Consider the following 24,280-nt stretch of genomic DNA (forward strand, 5'->3'; position numbering starts at 1 on the left):
ACATCCATTCCTCTCCACTTGCATTTGTGACGGAGTACCACTAGCATAAGGGTTCCTTCCCCTTTTTGTTCCCTTAAAAATTTACATAACCCCAGAAATGTACACATAACATGCTGGAGAGGACATACTGTAGCTTTCAGGCTTGAAGTTCTTGTTCAAATTAACACGACAGGTGCCAGTTTTCTGCTGGCAAAGCACTAGCTGCCCAAACTGAGTGATCGTCTTTGGCTCTGTAGACTGTTGCCCTTCTGCGAGACTTTAATTACTTCTCCGAACTTTGATGTCATCTTTAGATTGGAACATTCCAATTAAACAATGACGTTTTAAGACTGAGAGTTCCTTATTGACTTCCGTCTGTTTCCATCTTCTCATGTGTATAAAAAGCAATCATCTCTACCTATTCCTTCACACAACAAGAAACTTCAGCTATCAACTCATCACTGAGGCTTGGGTAAGAATAAAGCATTGAAGGAAGAAAAGCTCTCACCCTTCCCTTCCAATCTCAATGTCTCTCTCCATAACAGTATCTCTGCAATCTCCTGCAAATACTCCTCTCATTCTCTCCCTATCTCCCCAATATTCTCCTCTCCCTATCTCCCCTATATTCTCTTCCCCTATCCCCCCAATATTCTATCCCCCCAATCTCATCAATATTCTCTCTTCCCTATCTCCCCAATATTCTCTCCTCCCTATCTCCCCAATATTTTCTTCTCCCTATCTCCCCAATATTATCTCCCCCCTATCTCCCCAATATTCTATCTTCCATATCTCCCCAATATTTAATCTTCCATATCTCCCCAATATTCTCCCCTCCCTATCTCCTCAATATTCTCTCCTCCCTATCTTCCTAATATTCTCTCCTCCATATCTCCCCAATATTTTCTTCTCCCTTTCTCACCAATATTCTCTCCTCCCTATCTCCCCAATATTATCTCCCCCCTATCTCCCAAATATTTAATCTTCCATATCTCCCCAATATTCTCTCCTCCCTATCTCCCCAATATTCTCACCTCCCTATCTCCCCAATATTCTCTCCTCACTATCTCCCCAATATTCTCTCCTCCCTATCTCCCCAATATTCTCTCCCCCTATCTCCCCATTATTCTCTCCTCCCTAGCCCCCCAATATTCTCTCCTGCTTATTTCCCAATATTCCCCCCAATATTCTCTCCTCCCTATCACTGCCAATTACCTATTTTGGATTGCTACTTGTCCCCTTTTTCTATCTTCAGTTCCTCTAGGCAATGTTCTCACCAAACGTTGTGGTTTTCCGCCCTTTCATTCACACCTCTCTCTTGTTTTCAATAATATCTATCCCACTGTCACATTATATCCCAATAATTCATTGGCACACTGACATATCTCTCTGGATACCCATACTGTGCCTGCATATGTGTCACATCTCTGCCCCTTATGTTGCCTCTGCATGTTTCTCCCCAGCCTAGAAGTCTGACAAACCCAAGATGTTGAAGTTGGTGTGTTTGGCTCTTATCTTGGGACTCTCCCTCCCATCGGCTGATGCAGCTTCTTGTGACTATTGCTCAGTTTACAATGGTAAGTAAAGTGCTCTGTTATTCTAGCTGCTTAATGATAATCTTCTATTAACACGCATGTACTGCACACTATATCCCAAACCTCCCTGCGGGATTACCCACCTGCCCCCAATACTAACAGTATACCATGCAAGCTAACGGGGAGGGTCTCTCGTTGCCATTTTTGCATTCACAAATCCTGTGCATATAGTAAAGCAACATTTCAGTCAACATTATGTATGTTTTATTAATAAACCATATATGTAATATTAGATTAAGCTCAACCCCGTTATAACACGATCCGTTACAGCACGAATCCGCTTATAACGCGATACAAGCGTGGCTCCCAATTTTCCTATTTATGAATACTTTACAACACGATTATTGGTGTCTTAAATACTTTGTTGTACAATGCATACAATTGTACATTATTTGTAACGCTATCCGCTTATAACGCAATGTGATTCTTTGGACCCCAAGAACAGCATTACAGAGAGATTGAGCGGTACTTTAATACTTCTGCACTTTTTTTTTTTACTCTTTATGCCGTTTAAGGATTTTTAATGATTTGTAATGTTATAAGTAAGTTTCCTTGGGTTGCTATAGCAACTATTTATAAATAGGCAGCCATATTACGCACCCTGGGAAGCAGGATGCTCTTTGATCGATCACAGGAAATTAGATCAGGATGCTCTTTGATCGATCACAGGAAATTAGATCAATAAGCAGGTTAGATAATTGCATTGCCATAAAAGCAAGGAACTACTGCAAAAAAAAACAATTCCCCTACAAAATGCCCCTCAATTCCCCTACAAAATGCCCCTCAATTCCCCTACAAAAAGCATCTACTTACGAAATTCTTCTCCTCTCTTTTAAGGCTATAGCCCCTTCTGCCCCTCCTTACATCTCACCCTAATATCTCCCTCTCATGGGAGACCAGGCAATTACAACTTTAAACCGGGATCATTCATTGAGCAAAACCAAGACAAAAACACAAAATGTATTTATTGTCGCATATTTTCACACAATGCCTAGCAGTACATACACGACGGCCAGATCCAAGAGCTGACATTATAGGATCCCACCACGTGACTCAGGGGAAACCAGTGGGCTTCACCTTTATTAGTGAGCCTGGTTACCCCCTCACCATCACACTCCCTATACCATCCTCTGCCTCTCCTTACATCTCACCCAAATATCTCACTATACCCTCCTCTGCCCCTTCTTACATCTCACCCTAAAATCTCACTATACCCTCCTCTGCCCCTCCTTATATCTCACCCTAATATCTCACTGTACCCTCCTCTGCCCCTCCTTACATCTCACCCTAATCTCTCACTATACCCTCCTCTGCCCCTCCTTACATCTCACCCTAATCGCTCACTATACCCTCCTTTGCCCCTCCTTACATCTCACCCTAAAATCTCACTATACCCTCCTCTGCCCCTCCTTATATCTCACCCTAATATCTCACTGTACCCTCCTCTGCTCCTCCTTACATCTATCCCTAATCTCTCACTATACCCTCCTCTGCCCCTCCTTACATCTCACCCTAATATCTCACTATACCCTCCTCTGCCCCTTCTTACATCTCACCCTAAAATCTCACTATACCCTCCTCTGCCCCTCCTTACATCTCACCCTAATATCTCACTATACCTTCCTCTGCCCCTCTTTACATCTCACCCTAATATATCACTATACCCTCCTCTGCCCCTCCTTACATCTCACCCTAATCGCTCACTATACCCTCCTCTGCCCCTCCTTATATCTCACCCTAATATCTCACTATACCCTCCTTACATCTCACCCTAATATCTCACTATACCCTCCTCTGCCCCTCCTTACATCTCACCCTAATCTCTCACTATACCCTCCTCTGCCCCTCCTTAAATCTCACTCTAATCTCTCACTAAACCCTCCTCTGCCCCTCCTTATATCTAACCCTAATATCTCGCTATACCCTCCTCTGCCCCATCTTATATCTCACCCTAATATCTCACTGTACCCTCCTCTGCTCCTCCTTACATCTCACCCTAATATCTCACTATACCCTCCTCTGCCCCTCCTTACATCTCACCCTAATATCTCACTATACCATCCTCTGCACCTCCTTACATCTCACCCTAATATCTCACTATACCCTCCTCTGCCCCTCCTTACATCTCACCCTAATATCTCACTATACCCTCCTCTGCCCCTCCTTACATCTCACCCTAATATCTCACTATACACCGCTCTGCCCCTCCTTACATCTTACTCTAATATCTCACTATACCCTCCTCTGCCCCTCCTTACATCTCACCCTAATCTCTCACTATACCCTCCTCTGCCCCTCCTTACATCTCACTCTAATCTCTCACTAAACCCTCCTCTGCCCCTCCTTATATCTAACCCTAATATCTCGCTATACCCTCCTCTGCCCCATCTTATATCTCACCCTAATATCTCACTGTACCCTCCTCTGCTCCTCCTTACATCTCACCCTAATATCTCACTATACCCTCCTCTGCCCCTCCTTACATCTCACCCTAATATCTCACTATACCATCCTCTGCACCTCCTTACATCTCACCCTAATATCTCACTATACCCTCCTCTGCTCCTCCTTACATCTCACCCTAATATCTCACTATACCCTCCTCTGCCCCTCCTTACATCTCACCCTAATATCTCACTATACCATCCTCTGCACCTCCTTACATCTCACCCTAATATCTCACTATACCCTCCTCTGCCCCTCCTTACATCTCACCCTAATATCTCACTATACCCTCCTCTGCCCCTCCTTACATCTCACCCTAATATCTCACTATACACCGCTCTGCCCCTCCTTACATCTTACTCTAATATCTCACTATACACTCCTCTGCCCCTCTTTACATCTCACCCTAATATCTCACTATACCTTCCTCTGCACCTCCTTACATCTCACCCTAATATCTCACTATACCCTCCTCTGCACCTCCTTACATCTCACCCTAATATCTCACTATACCCTCCTCTGCACCCTTGCATCTCACCCCAATACGGTAACTTAATGTCTAAAGCGCTTATTCCCATTGTGTTATTATTATTAGGTCGTGTGTATTGTATAGCTCTATTTATCTGGATGGCACTATATAAAGAAAGATATACAGTACTTCATACATACATTAAAAAAATGCCCCTCAATACAGCATTACCTGTTACCTGATACTCTTTTCCAATTCTTGATTCTTTGTTTGCTGTTTTTTCACCAGTTTCTTATTCAGCAGTATCAGTTGTTGCCACGGCAACCTCTGATGTCCTTACAAGAGGGGCGGCCATTTTACTTTCCAATGGAGACAAATTTTCATAAACAGTTATCTCCAGAATTCAACAGCAGAATGCAAAAAGAGTATGATTGCTAAAAAAAATGCAGAAATGGCTAAGAAATAGTTAAAAATAGACATTTTGTACGGGGAGCAGATCTCTGCTTTAAAACTTACACTGTGGCTGTTCTGTTGAACTATATCCATTGTCATAATAATAATTATAGTTGTCATAATTAAGGATTGCCATAATGATAGTTCCTATGGTTACGCTAGGTATCTATTCCATGAGGATGTCATTTTTATCATAGAGTAGGAAGGACAAACAGTTTTCTCTAAACTTTGGGGTTCAAATTTGGGAAACACAAAAATCCCCAAATGTTCTTGGCATGATCTCACAAGGAGCTTCCCATCGATGTGTGACATGACTGGGTAGCAATAAAGGTACTGTATAGTCAGAAAGGTTTTATTCCAAAACGTCTACACATATGGGAAATTCAAACATCGGATCATTGTATTAGAATGTTACAAAGAGTTTGTCAGTGAGCGAATAGTTTAACGGGTGTAAGAGATACAGGGTGAGGGACAGACATTCGGGCAGAGAAGGGAATGCTACCTGGGTGATCACTGGGGGGTCTGAATATTCAAACAGTTTGTGGTCGCGGCAGGTCACAAACTCACCCCCAAATATAACAAACCAGCTGAGAGACCCGGCGTTGCCCGGGATGTGAATCCCTAATTATTGTTTGGTGGGGGTGGGTGAATCTTGGGTGGGTGGGAGGGGGGTGAACCTTGGGTGGGTGAATCTTGGGTAGGGGTGAATCTTGGGTTGGTCGGATGGTATATGTGAATCTCGGGTGGGTGGGTGCTTTGAATCTTGTGTGGGTGTGTATCGGATGTGAATTTTGGGTGGGGGTGTGTGAATCTTGGTTGGGGGGTGGTGAAGTGGAGGGGTGTGAGTCCCCGTCCCCCCGTCCCAGGCAATCAGTTAACCCCCCTCCCTGTCCCCGGTGCTTGTTTTCCCCCCCACCCCCGTCCCTGTCAGTGTTTCTCTCCCTCCCCCTAGTGTCCCCTTCGCGTGTTCCCCCTCCCCCCCTCTCCACCCCTTCCCTGCGCTCCTGGCGGTCCCCGCTGAGGGGTGGGGAGAGAGAATGGGGCCCCGCAGGTGGTGAGGAGAAGCGGCGTGCGCTCCTTCCACCCCCCCTCCATGGCGCTCCCGGCGGTCCCCGCTGAGGGGAGAGAAAACGGGGCCCGCAGGTGGTGAGAGCTGCGGGTGAGGGGGGATTTTAGGGGGGAGCCAGCGGGGAGGTGAGCTGCGGGTGAGAGAGTGTAAGTAGCGGTGGCACCGGGGGGTGTATGGGAGGGGGTGGGGGTGGTGTGGCAGTTGTTTGTGGGCTGGGGTTGGTATTTCGGTCTCAGCAGCGGAGTGTGTGCGGGAGTGGGGGTGTGTGACTGGGCGGTGTTGGTGAAGGGGGGGCGGGTGCGGGGGAGGGGGTTTAGTGTGGGGGTGGTGGGGCACACGGTAGCGCATGGTACCTGAGGTGGTGTCTAGTCCGCAGGGAAGGTGAGAGCAGGTGGTGAGGTAGTGATTGTTCTGAGTGTGACAGATGGGTTTGTGAGGTCAGCAAAGCACGCAGGCCAATGAGAGGCGTGCGGGGGGCCGGGCTACAGACCAATCAGATTGGCCAGAGGCTGAGTGACAGACCAACGGACCAATCAGATTGCCCAGAGGCACAGCAAATATACAACGTTTTCTGCAAACAAACAATGTTTTCATTTTTATAGATAAATATACTTTCAGACATTATAAGCCACAGAAGACAAATCATTTATCAATGTTTTTACAGCTGTAAAAAGCAATCACGACGACTTGAAACAACGCCTTCTGAATTTACCAATTTCCCTTCAAATTGATCTTAACCTTCCACTACTTGTTCGGTGAGTACAATACATGTGTCCTGTGTGTGTGGTTTGTGTGTGTATGGTAGGATGGGCAATATACTGGTATGAGTGTAATACCGTGATAGTAACCATTGTTTATTACAGCAGTATTACCGCTGTCTCCATGATGCTTCAGCGTGTCACCGAAATTCCAGCCTCTTCCCCCTCCTACCTTCCAGTCGCACGCCCTCTCACCTGTCCCTTAAGCTACACTACCCCTCACCTTCCCTTCCAGCGCACTCCCCCTCACCCCTCCATTCCAGCATCACTCCCCCTAACTCCTCCCTTCCAGTCTAACCCCCCTCACCCCTACTTTACAGCCACACTCCCACTCACTCTTCCTTCCAGCCTCACACCACCTCAACCCTCCATCCAGAAATACTCCCCCTCCCCCCTCCTTTTCAGCCTACTCCCCCTTCTCTCCATCCGCACTCCCCCTCACCCCTCCTCTTCATCCGCACTCCCCCTCACCCCTCCCATCCAGATACACTCCCCCTCATCCCTCCTCTCCAGCCACACTCTTCCGCACCCCCTCCCTTCTGTCCGTACTCCCCCTCAACCCTCCTCTCCATCCACACACCCTCTCACCCCTCCCTTCCGTCCGCACTCCCTTCCACCCCTCCTCTACAGCTGCACTAAATCCCATGGTGTTAAGCTTATGCTAATGAGATATATCCCGGACGTTGTTATTGTATGTAATTAGCTTTGTGGATTTGCGTTAACCTCAGGGACAAACAATTAATGACTGATTGTGTTACGTGAGGTTGTGAGCCAGGTGATATCAAACCTGTGTGTATCTGAACATGAGTATTGCAGGCCCCTCTGCTAGCAAAACGTGGGGAAGTGGGTTCTAAAGTTCTGCACCATGAAAGTCCAGATTTCTGAGCAAGCCGGACAGAAATGGATCGTTCCTCCCCGTTTAATCACCACCGTCTCCCTTTTCCCACTCCCTATCTCTTACATTTTCCCTCCCCACCTCCCTTTTCCCCTTCCCACCTCCTTTTTCACCTCCCCGTCTCCCTTTTCCCCTCCTTGTCTCCCTTTCCCTATCCCCATCTCACTTTCCCTCTCTCCGTCTCCTTTTCCCCCTCATTGTCTCCTTTTCCCTTCCCTGTCTCCTTTTCCGTCCTTGTCTCCTTTTCTCCCTTCCCATCACCTTTTCAATCCCATTTCCCTTTTCCCCTTCCCTTCTCCCTCACCATCTCCCTTTTCCCTTCCCCTCCCCATCTCCCTTCCCCTTCCCATTTTCCGTCTCCCTTTTCCCCTCCCCATCTAATTTTCCCCTCCCTGTCTCCCTTTTCCCCTCCCCATCTAATTTTCCCGTCCCCGTCTACCTCTTCCCCTCCCCATCTCCCTTTTCCCCGCTTCCCTTTTCCCCTCCCACCTCAATTTTCCCCTCCCCATCTCCCTTTTCACCCTCCCCATCTCCATTTCCCCTCCCTGTCTCTCTTTTCACCTCCCCATCTACTTTTCCCCTCCCTATCGCCTTCCCCCACCCTTACCCCCCCCCATCTCCCTTTCTCCCCCTCTTGCCTTCTTGCCGTGCCCAGTGTTAGTGAGTGAGAGTAAAACTATACCCCGCACAGAATAGCTAAGCCCCCGTTCACACAGCGCGCTACAGGACGTGTGCACCTTTTTCGTAGTTTCCTGGCGGCCAATGGTAGTGTTCAGTATTGAAACTACCATTGGCTGCAAAGTACAGCGCCGACGCTGCTCCAGTCGTGGGAGACAATTGAATCAGTGATTTCCGGCTGCAGCAGCGTGTCGTCAGTTTCAGCAGCCAATCACTGCATTGAGACTCCAGACTCCATTTCCTCATTTTACTTGAATACCCCAAATAATTCGCTTTTTAGGAGATCAAGACAGCCCAAAGTGAGTAATTATTTATTTCTTTCACTGCTGGAAACACCTTCTAATTATTGCTTCACGTCCATGTGGATCACTATGTGGTTAAGTATATCCGTAATTAAAATCAGTCATGTTTGAGTTTTTTTGCAAACTGCTGAAGGGGACACATAAAATGATATACAGCCTTGCGCTTTGCATGCCTAAAGGGGAAAAGGACCAAGCGGACGCAGCGTCGCAAAGTCCCCCCGTGTGAACGCGGCCTAAGGCTCGTTTTATACTGTGTGCGGCCGTGCGCGCGCGCGCCTGTGCGAAGACACGTGCACGTGACGCACACTTTGTGTGTGTGTACTGTGCGCAAGTTAGGTACTGTGCGCAAGTGAGGTACTGTATGTATGTGTACAATATGTATGTGTATGTATGTGTATGTATATGTGTGTGTGTGTATGTGTGTACTGCACCGACACACTTTATTCGAGCAAATGCCCAGTATGTACCTGGCAGATACCTGGAATGCACCGCTCCTCACCTCTGACAAGCCCCGTTGCGTTTGCCTTCCCAGCCTGGGTTCATGCCTGGCTGACGGGCGGCTGATCTGTTAAATGATAATGATTAGGATTTAATAGGCTGCAATGCTTAGCGTGTCTACTAGATGGCATAAATTCATGAATTGTAATGCAGTATATATATATATATATACTGTGCAGTATTGCAGCCAGCAGGAATAAAATGCTTCAATCCCTGCGTGGAAAATACCTCAATGCACTCGGGCAGAAAACAGTCACAAACCTCAATACACCCGGGTATACCCGAATTCGTGGGACTAGCCGAGCTCGAATAAAGTGTGTCGCCAGTGTATGTATGTATGTATGTATGTGTGTACAGTATGTATGTGTATGTATGTGTATGTATATGTGTGTGTGTGTATGTGTGTGTGTATGTATGTATGTATGTATGTATGTATGTGTGTGTACAGTATGTATGTGTATATTGTATATGTGTATGTATACGTGTGTGTGTATGTATGTGTGTGTATGTGTGTATATATATGTACAGTATGTATGTGTATATATGTGTATGTATACGTGTGTGTGTGTGTGTGTGTGTGTGTGTGTGTGTGTGTGTGTGTGTGTGTGTGTGTGTGTGTGTGTGTATGTATGTATGTGTACAGTATGTATGTGTATATATGTGTATGTATACGTGTGTGTGTGTGTGTGTGTGTTTAAATACGTTTGGAAATAAATGAATACTTCAATAATTTTTTATTAACATTGTACACACACACACACACGTCACATTTCAGTGACGGTAGCGGCGCAAATTCTTTATTTTCTCCATCTTCCACCCTGTCGGCCGGTTCCACGCTCCCTGCCGTGCGCCCGCGAGGCCCAATTATAGAATGGCTAACTAACCTCAGCCAGCTAAAACTGCAGACGGCGTAACGCGCGCACGCAGAATAGAACCGGTGTTACTCAGGGTGGTGAGCTACAGTCGGACTAATCTTTTCCATCATCGTGTTCTTTCCTTTACAGTGTTAACTTAAAGGAGCTACACATTGACACATTCTACGTGAGCTTATATACAAATAAAGAAGCTAAGACTGTAATCAGGGTCGCTTATCATGGAAATATGACCCTTGACGTTGAGTAAGTAAATTGATTTTGTTTCCTGGTTAAATGAGTGAAGATTGAAGATATTTGTTTTGTATTAAAGACACTTCCAATAGGTTTCAAATCGAGGCCAAAACTGAGCCCCCAAAAAAACAAAACAATAGATCCCGTAACACGTGCAAAGCAGAGGCCCCTGTTTGCTAAGCAGTGCTAATCCATAACACACCTCACAGTTCTTTCCAGTGAAGAAGGGGACATAGCCCGGGGTGCCGTGCAGCTTAGCACCACGTAGCAAACATGGCCCGTAATGCTTTTGTTAACGGCTAAAAAATGTGTAACTTGTAAATCAATAAATCAGGATTTGGGAAGTGGCAAATTCCCAATAGTGGGAGTCGGACTAAAAATACCATATTTGAACATTCTTAGAAAATGTGGCATAAATTTGAGTAATACATCCATCTTTAGTTGTTTACTTGTCTTGTTACAATTTATAAGGGACATAGAAGAAATATACATTATTCTGCTGGTTATGAGCAGAGAAAGTTGTGCAGAATGACAGAAACGAACAATATTTCTGTAATGTGTCAATAAAATGAACAAGGGAAAGTGCAGACTTGGAAAACACGAGACAAAAGGTGTAGATAAGGATCTGCGGGTGTTAGCGGACTTGGAATATCCCCAGTGAGTGTCGGACTGACTAATTAATAGGGGAAGGAGAGCTTTGGGCACTCCTGTGTCAGGCCTGTGGTACCCTAACTGAGGGGTTAATTCCATCAGATAGTCAGCACATAAAAATTCCACCTGTGAGCACATTCACACGTCTCAGACAGGTCTGCCACCCTGCTCTTCCCCATTTCTCTTAAGATACAGCACTTCCTTTGCAGCCAGGGATTCTGGGTAATAACATGCAAATGAGCACAGTGCCACCTTCTCAGCTTCGATCGAGGACAGGGCCTCAGCCTCAGGGTATTGGGTCGCAAAGTCGACCACCGTGAGGATGTAGCTTTTCCACGTCCAGCTAGGGTCCAGAAGGGGTCCCACAAAATCTACCGCTACCCTCTGCAAAGGTTCACCTATCGCTAGTAGTGGTTTCAGGGGGAACCTCACAAGGTCACCCGACTTGCCTACGCACCGGCAGGCATCACAGGAGCATCAAAAATCTGCCACGGCCAGTAGAAAATCTGCAATAGCCGGGATCTAGTGCGGGCGACCCCCTGATGTCCCGCTAGTTGGAGGGAGTGGGCTACCTGCAACAACTGCTGCTTATACTCCCTTGGTACCACTAACTGTCTCCTATCAGTCCATATCCTCTCTGGAGCACCCGCAGCTTGATCCCGGTAAAAGAGTCCACGGTACCAGAGATAACGATCCGACCCACCCTCAGAGGCAGACTTGGATGCCTGAAATCTCATGCCCGCTAAGCTGGGATCAGACCACCCTGATTCACTGAACCGGGTACCAAGCTCCGACCACTCATCCTCAGTCACTAAGTCAGCGGATTGGGAAGCAGGGACATTAGCAGGGAGGTCAGGACACACAAAAGACTCGGTCTCCGCCAGAACCTCAGGAATTGGTGGTCCCAAATGCAGGGGGACAGTGATCTCTATGGGCAGGGGTACCAAAGGCTCCTGTGCCTGGGCAAGTGCCCGAATTTGGCCCCGTGTGACTGCAGCCACAGGAGCATCTTTGTGTGCAAAAGAGCACATGAGGTGTCCGAGGTCCCCTGTTTGGCATGGTGCCTGCATCCCTGGTGCAAATGCTTACTCCGGACATCACAGTATACCATCTCCCCCCACCTGTCTCTATGGCGGGACGGAGTGGGGGGAGTGGGCAGGGGAGAGTGGGCTCTTGGGGGGGGGTATCAGGAAAGTGGGACCCCCAACAGCGTGGGCCTCCCGGCTTTGCCAAGGCTATTGCTCGCCACTGAGGCAGTTTCAGAGAGGCAGACAGACAGACACAGACAGACAGTAACAGAGAGGCAGAGCGGTAGTTACAGACAGGCAGACAGACAGAAAGACACAGACAGACAGTAACAGAGAGGCAGACTGGTAGTTACAGACAGGCAGACAGACAGACACAGGCAGACAGTAACAGAGAGGCAGACTGGTAGTTACAGAGAGGCAGACAGACAGACACAGACAGACAGTAACAGAGAGGCAGAGCGGTAGTTACAGAGAGACAGACAGACACAGACAGACAGTAACAGAGTGGCAGACCGGTAGTTACAGAGAGGCAGACAGACAGACAGACACAGACAGACAGTAACAGAGAGGCAGACCGGTAGTTACAGAGAGGCAGACAGACAGACACAGACAGTAACAGAGAGGCAGACCGGTAGTTACAGACAGGCAGACAGACAGACAGACACAGACAGACAGTAACAGAGAGGCAGACAGACAGACACAGGCAGTAATAGAGAGGCAGACCGGTAGTTACAGACAGGCAGACAGACAGACAGACAGACACAGACATACAGTAACAGAGAGGCAGACCAGAAGTTACAGACAGACAGACACAGACAGACAGTAACAGAGAGGCAGAGCGGTAGTTACAGACAGGCAGACAGCAATACTATGGATGAGAAAGGTCAGATGTATAGAGATCTGTTTCATGTTTCCTCTTCTCTCTATTTTTTCAGGGTACCCCTTGTAACCGCACTAGGTTTGGGCTCCACAAAAACCGCATCTGTGTACGGGTATTTGGAATTCTATATCGATATATTGGTTAACGTGGACTCTTCTGGCAAAGTTGAATATGTATTTGCAGATGCATCGATTCAGGCCGGCATAGAGGTTAATATTGAAGCACTGGACCAGCTGAAGTAAGTATTGTGACATTTCTAAGTACATTACTGGGAAACAAGTTCCCCACCAGTGAGAAACGGTATCGCCAGGTTTGTGCGCTGTGTATAACAAAGAAAAGGGTGGGGTTATATTGTAATCTTTATTTATACTGAACATCTTCTGCCAATTAGCCCTCTGCATACGGTATGACCTCACAGGAAACATTATTGTTACAGATCCAGAACATTCTAGGTTTCTACTTTAGTCATTTCCGTGTAACCCCTCCATGCCCAGCCCTGAAAGAGGGTCACAATTAAGTGCGGTAATATAGATTAGTGCAGGTGTTAGTGCTTAGACTCATACCTGTTTCTCCGGGTGTTGGCGCCCGGGCTTGCTGGCATTGTAAGCTGATTTAAGAAGGGAGCCAGGGACTTTGTCAGACTTCATACATTCTTCTTCCCTGGGAACTCAGATAGTTCCCCAGGGAGGAACACACGGTTTGCCCATGGGTAAAGGGAATTTTAAATCCCTGGCTCCACACTCCCAGGAACCATCCAAGTCTCTGTATAGGGGTGCACTTCTATCGAGGTTCACATCTACCTGTCATCCGTACACTACCCTTGAAGTCTATACCATGGCAGCCTGGTGTGCATATGTATAGGGTTGGCATTAGAGGAACTCTACCATTGGTGTGGCACTTCCCTGGAACACTGATTGGGGATCCTTTATCTTGAAATGCCACGCACGTCTTCCTTGAAGGACAGATAGCATTCTCTGGCAACTTTACTGTTCCAGTGGCCCTTCTTAGATAAGGGACACTCTTCCCTAGCTGTAAAACAATAAAACGTTGCCATACTTCTTCACACAGAGTTGCACATTAAAGACATACAAATAAGTACCATACACTTAACACAGCAAGACTCCTCTCCTCTGGTATCCTCCAGGAGGCTGGGGTCTGGAAACTTCTGCAGCTCCTTTTATACCCCTGTGTGATGTCACCGTCCTGCCCCTTGTAACTGGGCAAGGTACAGACATCCTTAGCCTATTAGAACTTATACATGTCAGGTGACCATTCTAGCAGGTTCTGAAACTAAGGAGTGGCTAGCCACCTGACAGGAGTTAGGCTGCGCTTATAGTGCCGGTGACAGAGATGCGACGTCGCGGCAAAAAAAAAAAAATTGGCGTCGTCGCGTGCGCTTATAGTAGAAGTGGCGCGACAGAGCAACAGCTTAGTCGCGATCCCTGGAAGTCGAGTCAATTTGATTATTCCAGCGACTGCAGTGTAACATCACCGTCGCGCCGTTGTCACCGGCAATATAAGTGCGGCCAAGCTTTGCAACGTAGAATTATCTATATGAAATAAGATACATAGAATAAGCTGCATAGAATAAGCTAATAGCACACAGTGAGGCGTAAATAAGTATAAATATATATAATAATAGTGATCCTGTGCAGTGCCCAATTTGTGAAAAGAAGCACTCACAGCCACTCCGCTGTAGTCAATGACCACAATACAGTCAAGATGAAGATGTCCTTCTCGTATCTCATTTGAGGAGGACTCTCGCTTGCAACCATCTTCATCCTGACTGTATTGAGGTCATTGACTACAGCGGACTGCCTGTGCTTCTTTTCACTTATTGGGCACTGCACAAGATCACTATTATTATACTGTATATATATTTATACGTATTTGCGCCTTCACTGTGTGTTATTAACTGTTTGCACAGTACTAGTTACCGTCATTGTATGCTGCACTAAGTTTGTTTTGTATTGCACTTGTACAGTATATTTCAAGTATCAGTTTGCGCTTTTTTTCTATCATCAACATGAAATAAGCTACATAGAATAAACTAAATGATAAAAGATGCATTAAATAAACTACATGAGATAAGCTACATGAGATAAACTACATAAGCTAAGCAACATAGAATAAGATTCATTTAGCTGGGTACTTTCCTACACATTAACGTGTTAATTCCCTATTATCCCCTTCAGTAGACACTAGTAATGCCCCAAGGAGGGTTAAATTCATAACTAACCTACATTCTTCTAAGTGCCGCCCTGCCTGCGTACTGTCGATTTAATGAAATATAGGATATTCATGTTCATATTTTTTTTTGTAAATAAATATTTGCGTTCTCAGGCTTACCCTATCATATAAATTCCTTCTGTAATTCAGCACTATAAAAATAACAGATTTTTGGGGAATTATTTCGTTTTAATCATACTCTGTACATTCACTTCCATACGAATACGGCATTTCTTACAATCTCACATTTTGGGCAAACTAAGCGCTTATGAAAGTTACATCTAGACCCCCCTCACTGTCTCTAATGAGCATCCTTATTCTTCCCTAGTACTGCCCTCTAGCTATTCTGCATACCACATACATCTTCCAACATGTCTTATTCCATGAAAGAGGAACGAGAGAAGCATCTTGACAATGTACCAAGTAATACACGCTGTCGGGGTACTACTAGCATGTTATAGGGCATCTGGGTACTAGTAGCATGTTACAGGCTATCGGGGAACTACCAGCACGTTATAGGGCATCGGGGTACTACTAGCATGTTACAGGCAATCGGGGTACTACCAGCATGTTATAGGGCATCGGGGTAGTACTAGCATGTTACAGGCTATCGGGGTACTACTAGCATGTTACAGGATGTTGGAATGAAAGGGACTAGCCAGACATGACCCCTGCATTTTACATGCTTACGTTGTATGACCAAATCTGCTTCCCACACTGATCCCATGATATTTTTCTCCCAGAGTGAAGGTGAAGGGCGCTATATTTTTCCCAGTTGCGTTGGCGATAACTACAAAGGTAGAGTATGACATTATTCTGCTAAGTGATCAAATGCTACACAGGGGAACATGTCAGCCCCTCCCTACCTGTATTATACATGGGAACACCGTTATCATGAACTCAAAAACACTGAGAAACAAACTCATGGGGGGTTCTTATCAATAAAAGTTATATAATGTAGATCCTTATACAAGTGGCAACCACAAAATATAGGAGTATTATACTATATATATATAGTTGTGTTAAGACTCCATTAAAAGACAAAGATCCCATTGTCATTGGACCCGGTAGTTTTCTTAATGAAAGAATAATGAAAATGATGAAAGTAATAACCCAGATCCGTGTTTCATCACTAACATGTAATAACCCCTCACATTACTTTACATTGTTATTTATTATTTTACCACGCTTAGAATCCCTACGCAGAAGGGTTACAGGATGACAATGGCTGGAGTGGCCTTGGCCTACACAATGTGGGTTTATCAAACACTTTAATTACTTGTAGACCAGGGGTGGCCAACTCCAGTCCCCAAGTTGTGTCATTGGCTGAGCCACTGATTGAGCCAGCTGTGCTGAAGCAGGGATATCCAGAAAATGTGACCTGTTTGTGGCCTTTGGGGACTGGCGTTGGCGAGCCCTACATTAGACCATTAATGCGGTGCCGGTGTGCACACAAGGTATTTCTTCACCATTACACAATAACCTTTCTGTCTTTTCACACAGCTCAAAGAAAGTGGAGGAGTGTGCGACGAATATGTGAATACGTTCAATAGCGCTGGAATAGGTAAATTGAGACACCACGTTTTATGAAAGTAATAAGGACAACTTGCACAGATATGTGTTCCCCTTGTATTGTGACCTGGTAACGTTACTTAGTCCTTCGGGGGTAATTCTATCAAATCTAAAGTGGCCGTTTGGGAAATTTTCAGCCCAAAAACTCCATTGACTGGAATAGAGATTAAGGCGCTTTTGTGTTTTATTTCTCTTTGTTTATTTCACTCACATATGGCGGCTCCGGTAGAGAGGCCCATGGGACACGCCAGGGCAGCGCCTTTGGCTTTCTGCCTGGTTCACGGGGCCCTTCACGGCTGTAACAGAACTTGCAATGATACGTTTGAAGTAATGTAATGTTTCTTCTTCTCGCAGTCTTGTGTAGTGTAAAAGAACTATGCCCAGCATCCTCAACATAACTGCAGAGGAGATGTTCGCTCCGTTATGCGCCAATGGAAACGGAGCAAGAACATATCGGGGAAATCACAGCTTCAGAAACGCAGATGTCCTGAGAGACGCAGATCCATTTTCTTGACCTTTCCGTAGGTCCCATGTGGGCTCCGGGAGGTTGACATTGCATTATAGGTAGCGTGGCCTATTCTCAACTGGAATCACCAGTATCTGATTGTGAAGGCGATTTCACACTTTCAATAAATGATACACATCGTATTCAGTAACTGCTGCAGGACTTCTCATTTCTTTTATGTGATATACCTCAGGCTCTGTCTCTGTCATTGGGATTGTCTCTGTATTGGTAAGAGGTGAGGGAGTCTCTGTATTGGTCATTGGGGTGGTCTTTGTATTGGTGAGTGTGGGGGGGGGGGGGCTCTGCAATGGTTATGAGGTGGTATCAGTATTGGTCTTTTGGGGGTTTGTATGGGTTATGGTCGATCTCTTTAGGTTATTTATGGGAAGGTACATAAATTCTGGCACCAACATTTTAGAGATAATCCCTACTGTATATCTGGACCAAATTTGTCAAGGCTGTTTAACCCCTAACAATTCAAATGTAATTTGCAAGTACAGTACTTCTTCAGAACCCATTTTACATATGTGACTTGCTCGAGGTTATTACAGAGACAGCTGGCACTGAGATTCAAACTGGCTTCACCCACTTCAAAGAAAGTGCTCTTACCACCAAAAATGTTTACAACCAGTAACACATTTTCATGCCATTTTCCTTTTAACAATCTGTTTAATAACTCTACATTCCCTGTGCATACCAGGCCTACATCCTTCCCGTGTGCATACCAGTCCCACATCCTTCCCCAGTGCATACCAGTCCTACATCCTTCACCAGTGCATACCAGTCCTACATCCTTCCCGTGTGCATACCAGTCCTACATCCTTCCCCGTGTGCATACCAGTCCTATATCCTTCCCCGTGTGCATACCAGTCTTACATCCTTCCCCCGTGTGCATACCAGTCTTACATCCTTCCCCTGTGTGCATACCAGTCTTACATCCTTCCCCCGTGTGCATACCAGTCCTACATCCTTCCCCCGTGTGCATACCCATCCTACATCCTTCCCCCGTGTGCATACCAGTCCTACATCTTATCCCTGTGTGCATACCAGTCCAACATCCTTCCCCCGTGTGCATACCAGTCCTACATCCTTCACCAGTGCATACCAGTCCTACATCCTTCCCGTGTGCATACCAGTCCTATATCCTTCCCCGTGTGCATACCAGTCTTACATCATTCCCCCGTGTGCATACCAGTCTTACATCCTTCCCCTGTGTGCATACCAGTCCAACATCCTTCCCCCGTGTGCATACCCATCCTACATCCTTCCCCCGTGTGCATACCAGTCCTACATCCTTCCCCTGTGTGCATACCAGTGCTACATCCTTCCCCTGTGTGCCTACCAGTCCTACATCCTTCCCCTGTATGCATACCAGTCCTACATCCTTCCCCTGTGTGCATACCAGTCCTACATCCTTCCCCTGTCTGCATACCAGTTCTACATCCTTCCCCCATGTACATACCAGTCTACAACTTTCTCCCATGTGCATACCAGTCCTACATCCTTCCCCAGTGCATACCAGTCCTACATCCTTCCCCAGTGCATACCAGTCCTAATCCTTCCCCAGTGCATACCAGTCCTACATCCTTCCTCGTGTGCATACCAGTCCTACATCCCCTGTGTGCATACCAGCCCTACATCCTTCCCCTGTGTGAATACCAGTCCTATATCCTCCCCCTGTGTGCATTCCAGTCCTACATCCTTCCCCTGTGTGAATACCAGTCCTATATCCTCCCACTGTTCCATTTGAATTTCCCTCCAAAGCCCTTTAAACTCTCTCAGCCCTGCGCCAGCACTGATTGGCAAATGCAGACGAGCCCTGGCATTTGAATTAGTTCCTGAGCAGCATCTGTACTACGATTGGTCACCAGCCCTTCTACCATGATTTCCTATGGTAGCGGGGAATCGATTACAGGGGAAACCAATCAACATTCGTTCAGTGTATTCATGATTTACCCATGCCTCCAAATTCCTTTTGGAAGGTCACCACCATTCCTACCACAGAAAACTAAAAAACTTCTGAGGTCTATGACCTCCCTCCAGCAGCCAATACTGACTGAGTCCCCCTCCCAGAGTAAAATTACTCACGCCAACATATACCCCAAGTTGTGACAAAACAGAGCATAATCCCGATCCTTCTTTCCAGCGCTGACATCCCTCATGCCTAAAAACAGGGCGGCGGGTGTGGGACTTTGCTCCAGTAACTCCTAGAAGAAAGAAGAAGCTAGGATACCTCCCCTTGCCCTAAGTACCCCTTACTTAACTCCTCTCTGTGGGCCAGACATTACGGCACCTCAGGGGAGGGGCCCCTCGGCTTTAAGCCGTGCCACGCCTTCCTTAAGAGTCCAGGACTTTCTTGATTTACCCATGCCGTGAGCTGGATCCCTCCCCCATTCCCAATAAACACACCATACAACTTCTTGGGAGAAATTAACGAACACAGCTTTATTTATTACAACAGATAAATATCACATATTTAGCCCTAACTAGGGAACCATCCAGATTGCCCCGCTCACACCTACCGTAGCTCGAGCGATACCCTCAACTTGTGCTCATCTAGCCATTCATTACCTTAGTCTTAATGCACAGAGCCCCCATCGGAAGGTCACTACCACACTAACCGAGCCTAGTCTTGTATGGTAACGCCTTCCACCAATTCCACCTGAAAGGTCACCACCATTCCGGCCACAATAGCCTGGAATGGTACCGCCTTCCCCAACTAAAATTCTTCTGAGGTCTGCAACCTCCGAGAGTCCCCCTCTGAGTCTGAGTACCCCTCCCAGAGTAACTTTACTCAAACCACCAGCAAGGTAATTTAACAGACTTTAAAATAGCCTTGCGTGCCGCCACTAGCCTCACCGGCTTTTCTAGCGTGCCTTGCCACACTAGAATGTTCGATAGATGGACCTCATTCCCCCTTACAAAAACAAGCCTTTCAGCCCCCCTGTAACACAAAAGAACAACAGGACTGGCGCTTAAAGCAGTAAGCTATAACTCCAACCACAATAAAGGGTGTAGAAAATAACAAAATAGTTTGCTGATAGTGACCCCTCCAGTGCTAAATAGTGAAACAACACTTAATCCACAAACAAGTGAATGCAGTAGACACTCTTTTAGTGATAGAAAATGAATGTAATAAATACAACAAATATGTCCCACTCAACCTAGAAAAGAGTCTTCTTTTTTTCTTATTGATAGTTGTCGAACAGGATGAGGATGAGGGATACATGATATGTAAAAAAATCAGTAAGAGAAAAATATATAGAGTAGTATCGCTGATAAAAAAAAAATGTAGAGACCGTGATATTAATCTTCAAACATAATACAGCTGAACCCCCTTATAACGCTGGGCTTGGGGTCCAAAGAATCGCGTTATAAGCGGATCACGTTAGAAATAATGTATAATTGTATGCATTGTACAATAAAGTATTTAATACACCAATCATCGTGTTGTAAAGTATTCCTAGAAAATTGGGAGCCGCGCTTGCATTGCGTTATAAGCGGATTCGCTTTGTTACGGATCGCGCTATAACGGGTTTGAGTTGTACTCACATAGATATGAGTAAATAGAGCATATCACACGCAAAACTCAGGTGTGAAGAAAGGATCCAGTGTTGTCTAAGATGACTTCTAAGGTAGGACGCTGTGTGGGTATACGTAAAGTAGAAGAGAGAGAGAGAGACACCACAGTGCAGAGTCTCCTAAGTCAATTTAATAAAGTATTAGTTAAAAATAATCCCTCCAAATTGTGCACTTACAATTCGTGCAGTATAAAATGGCACATAAAATCAATCATGGCGTGACAGCAAACTCACCACCCGTCGTGTATGGATTAGATGAACGCCAATGTCAGGCACAGCCTAGGCGATACTTCTATCATCACCTGACTAAATCTGGTCACTATCTGCACCCCAGTCGCATTTTCCTCATTAAGACCAGTGATGGGACCGCTGCCAAATCATTCCCCCACATGCAGCAAAATTATATGAGGAGGGGTCCTACCCCTTTCTCTACGCAATAACTCAGGCAGCAGATGGTCCCAACACATCCCCTTTCTGTCCACCCAAAACATCCTGGCCAATCTAGCCTTATCCCAAACTGCGTTCCTCCTGGCCAATGTTCCGCTCGCTTCCCTGCCCAGTGCACATAGGAATCCCCGCACAGCCTGACTTCCAGAGGGGCTTGTCCTAGACCAAAACAACAATAACAAAAACAAGTAATGAACCATTTTAACAGTTTCTACAGGGTCTAACATAACACTTACACTGTCCCGATGACCACCTGCCCAACTTTTTAATAACTGCCTCCCCTAGGCCTAATCTAGGGACTTCAGACGATGCCCTAATTCTGAAAGAATGGGACTTAATTATAAAGTCCCTAAAGCCCGCTAACTCTGCACTTCTCTCCAGGACCCTTATAAACTGGAAACAGGACACCGCTGTCCCATCCTCATGTATCGGAAAGGAAGAAGCACCGCCCTGGGGCCTACACTCCCCCACCCACCTTACAGGACAGATCACGCTGCCATACTCCCCCACCCACCTTACAGGACAGATCCAACTGCCCTCTAACCCCCCCCCCCCCCCCTAGGTGAACCCATTTTACTTTCCCACTGACGTCACAATGCTCGCCGCGCCAGGACAGCCTCACGAGCTCCAGCCTCCTCCATAGCTGATATGTATCAGTCCCACCTTTCTCTGAGACACTGAGACAATCTGTCTTCATCTGCTAGAACCAGCTGGACTGGTGTCTAGATCCGACCTAATTGCTTTTAATCCTCCTACACTTATTCTCCTTTTATAAATAACTAGCTGATGTACCCGGCATTGCCCGGGATGTAAATGTGTGAGTTATTATGAGTGACAGAGTTGTGTGCGTAAGTGTGTTGTTTGAAACGGATGGTATGAGAGAATGAGACAGTGAAGGTGACCGACGTAGCATGAGTTGTGTGTGCTGGCGAGTAGTGCAGGGGTTGTGTTGAAGATATTGAGCGTTGTAACATAGCATAATTGTGATGTGTAGAGTGCGTAGTCAGTGCATGTTGTAATGTGTCAATACATTGTTTTGAGCGCAGGCTAATATGTGAGTGTAAAGTGTATGGGTGCAGGCCCTAAGATTTCGCCAGGGAGGATATGGGGAGAAGGACATACAGGGGGCGTTTGACAAATGCTTGTCACACTTCACGTGTTGATCTTTTAAAAAAGAAAATTAGACCAAGGGATGAGAACCGGAATGTCCCACTGTGTTTTGTCACACAACATAGCCGACAGGCTAATGTTATTCGTTCTATAGTCAAAAGGCATTGGGACATCTTAAAACTAGACAGCAAGTTGAAACCATTGGTCATGGATCAACCAAGATTTGTTTTTAGAAAAGCTAAAACACTCTCAAATTCTGTGTCTCCAAGTTTATTCTCAACACCATTAATGACGACCAAAGGATTTTTACCACCCTTGGGCTTTTTCAAGTGTGGCTTTTGTAAAATGTGTCCTTATGCTAAATCTATTAAGATCGTACATTCCAAGAAAAATAATGACAGATTCAAATTAAAAAAGCTTTATCACATGCAACACAAATCACGCAATTTATATGTTAACTTGAGGCCGTGGTAAAAGCTATATTGGGAGAACCATTCGTGCATTGAAAATTCGTACAATGGAGCACGTGAGATCAATAAAAAAATCAAGATCTGAGCTCCCCAGTTGTTGAGTGCCCATTGGGCAAACTAGATTTATTCACATTTTGTGGCATTGAGCACTACTAGACATGGTGATCGCCAGAACATTTTGAATAAAAAAGAAATGTTCAGGATTTTCACCATGGATACTTTAACACCTAATGGTATTAACGTGGAGTGGGAGATCAAACATTTCCTATAGGTAAATCATTTATGTGCGACTTTAACTACCTCTAATACATCACAATGATACTATGTTTGCTCTGGCTATATTGTTTCATGAATTGTGGAGCTTGATATACTGTACAGTAGTAACATTGGATTCACTTTGTGGCACTCTCTAGGATTATTTTCCTTTTCTCCACTAGATGGAGATAGAGGTTAACTTGTAACATACACTACAGTAGCTGAAATGCGATAATTGCTAGTCTTGCTTTTCAGAGTTCCATAATTGCTTTTTACGTTGTGATGTCTTCCTTGTGTCCATTTTCTGTTCTACATTCTATTGTGTCCTATATAGCACATTTGTAGGTTAGTATGCATTATAATTAGAGTCTTTGATTTTTATCAAACAATTAACATTTAAGTGAAATTGTATATATATATGCATATTCTCCTATTGATACCATTGACATACACTATTGGTCAACTATTGTGTATGTGTCAGTAATATCATTAATGACATCCTCTAGAATGTCCTTAGTATACTTTAATACAAACATTTATGGACTTAACTTTGAATGTATATCAGCGGTATTGTTGTCCCTGGTTCCCCACTTGGTTTTTTAATATCTTTTTATCTTCACTAGTATGGTTTAATTTCTTTTAATTTTATAACCATTATAGTATTATGGTTTATTTATATGTTTGTTTATGTTTTTTATACTATTCATGTTTTTCTTGTCATTTTTGTTTAAGTGGCAGGGTTCTGATTGGGGTGGCTGGTCTGCACTGGTCGGCACTGGTCTGCACTGGTCGGCACTGGTCGGCACCGGTCTGCACGGGTCTGCACGCCGGTGTTTGGGATTTCCTCAATTGATTACTGCAGGGATTCCACACATCCGGTGTGGTGACGTCACTTCCGGTTAGACTCGTTACTTAAATGTGTTGTGTACCGAGAGTTATTACTCTTTGACAAAGCCCCGTAGGGGTGAAACGCATTAGAGTTACTGCGGGAGACTTTCCTTTTTATCCATGTTTGCATACTGTATGGTCAATAAATATCTTTACTCTGCAGCACATGTTCTTGAGGGGGTCATTCACCTCATCTTTCTCCGGTGAGGTGGTGACGCCGGCGGCGCCGAGGAGCGGTGCCTGCGGCGGCTGTTTGTGCTGTGACGGAGGGGGTGTGGGGGGGAGGTGAGGCCTGCAGTGCCGAGGAGCGGTGCCTGAGGCGGCTGGGGGGTGGGTGTGGGGGGAGAGGTAAGGCCGGGTTCGCCAAGGAGTGGTGCCTATGGCGGGTGTTTTTCCTTTGACTGGAGTGGGGGGGTGGGT

At 45.7% G+C, this 24,280-nt stretch overlaps 1 protein-coding gene across 1 annotated transcript; it reads left to right on the forward strand.

The window, feature by feature from the left end:
- Positions 1-354: 354 nt before the first annotated feature.
- On the forward strand, positions 355-17,260 carry LOC142466619 (uncharacterized). The gene is made up of 8 exons (XM_075571840.1): positions 355-451; positions 1,440-1,553; positions 6,672-6,762; positions 10,143-10,256; positions 12,859-13,041; positions 15,776-15,830; positions 16,536-16,596; positions 16,959-17,260. The coding sequence occupies exons 2-8, from the start codon at positions 1,463-1,465 to the stop codon at positions 17,000-17,002; spliced, it is 639 nt and encodes a 212-aa protein (XP_075427955.1). The 5' UTR covers positions 355-451; positions 1,440-1,462; the 3' UTR covers positions 17,003-17,260.
- Positions 17,261-24,280: the final 7,020 nt, after the last annotated feature.

This window comes from Ascaphus truei, chromosome 15 (genome assembly GCF_040206685.1).
Source record: "Ascaphus truei isolate aAscTru1 chromosome 15, aAscTru1.hap1, whole genome shotgun sequence".
In the NCBI taxonomy this organism is placed as follows: domain Eukaryota; kingdom Metazoa; phylum Chordata; class Amphibia; order Anura; family Ascaphidae; genus Ascaphus; species Ascaphus truei.

What these genes read in the sequence shown, in the direction of transcription:
- LOC142466619 (XM_075571840.1), top strand. Translation starts at nt 1,463, where the DNA reads ATGTTGAAGTTGGTGTGTTTGGCTCTTATCTTGGGACTCTCCCTCCCA. An exon ending in AATATGACCCTTGACGTTGA is followed by an intron (nt 10,257 to 12,858) that starts GTAAGTAAATTG and finishes CTATTTTTTCAG; the next exon opens with GGTACCCCTTGTAACCGCAC. An exon ending in GAAGCACTGGACCAGCTGAA is followed by an intron (nt 13,042 to 15,775) that starts GTAAGTATTGTG and finishes TTTTTCTCCCAG; the next exon opens with AGTGAAGGTGAAGGGCGCTA.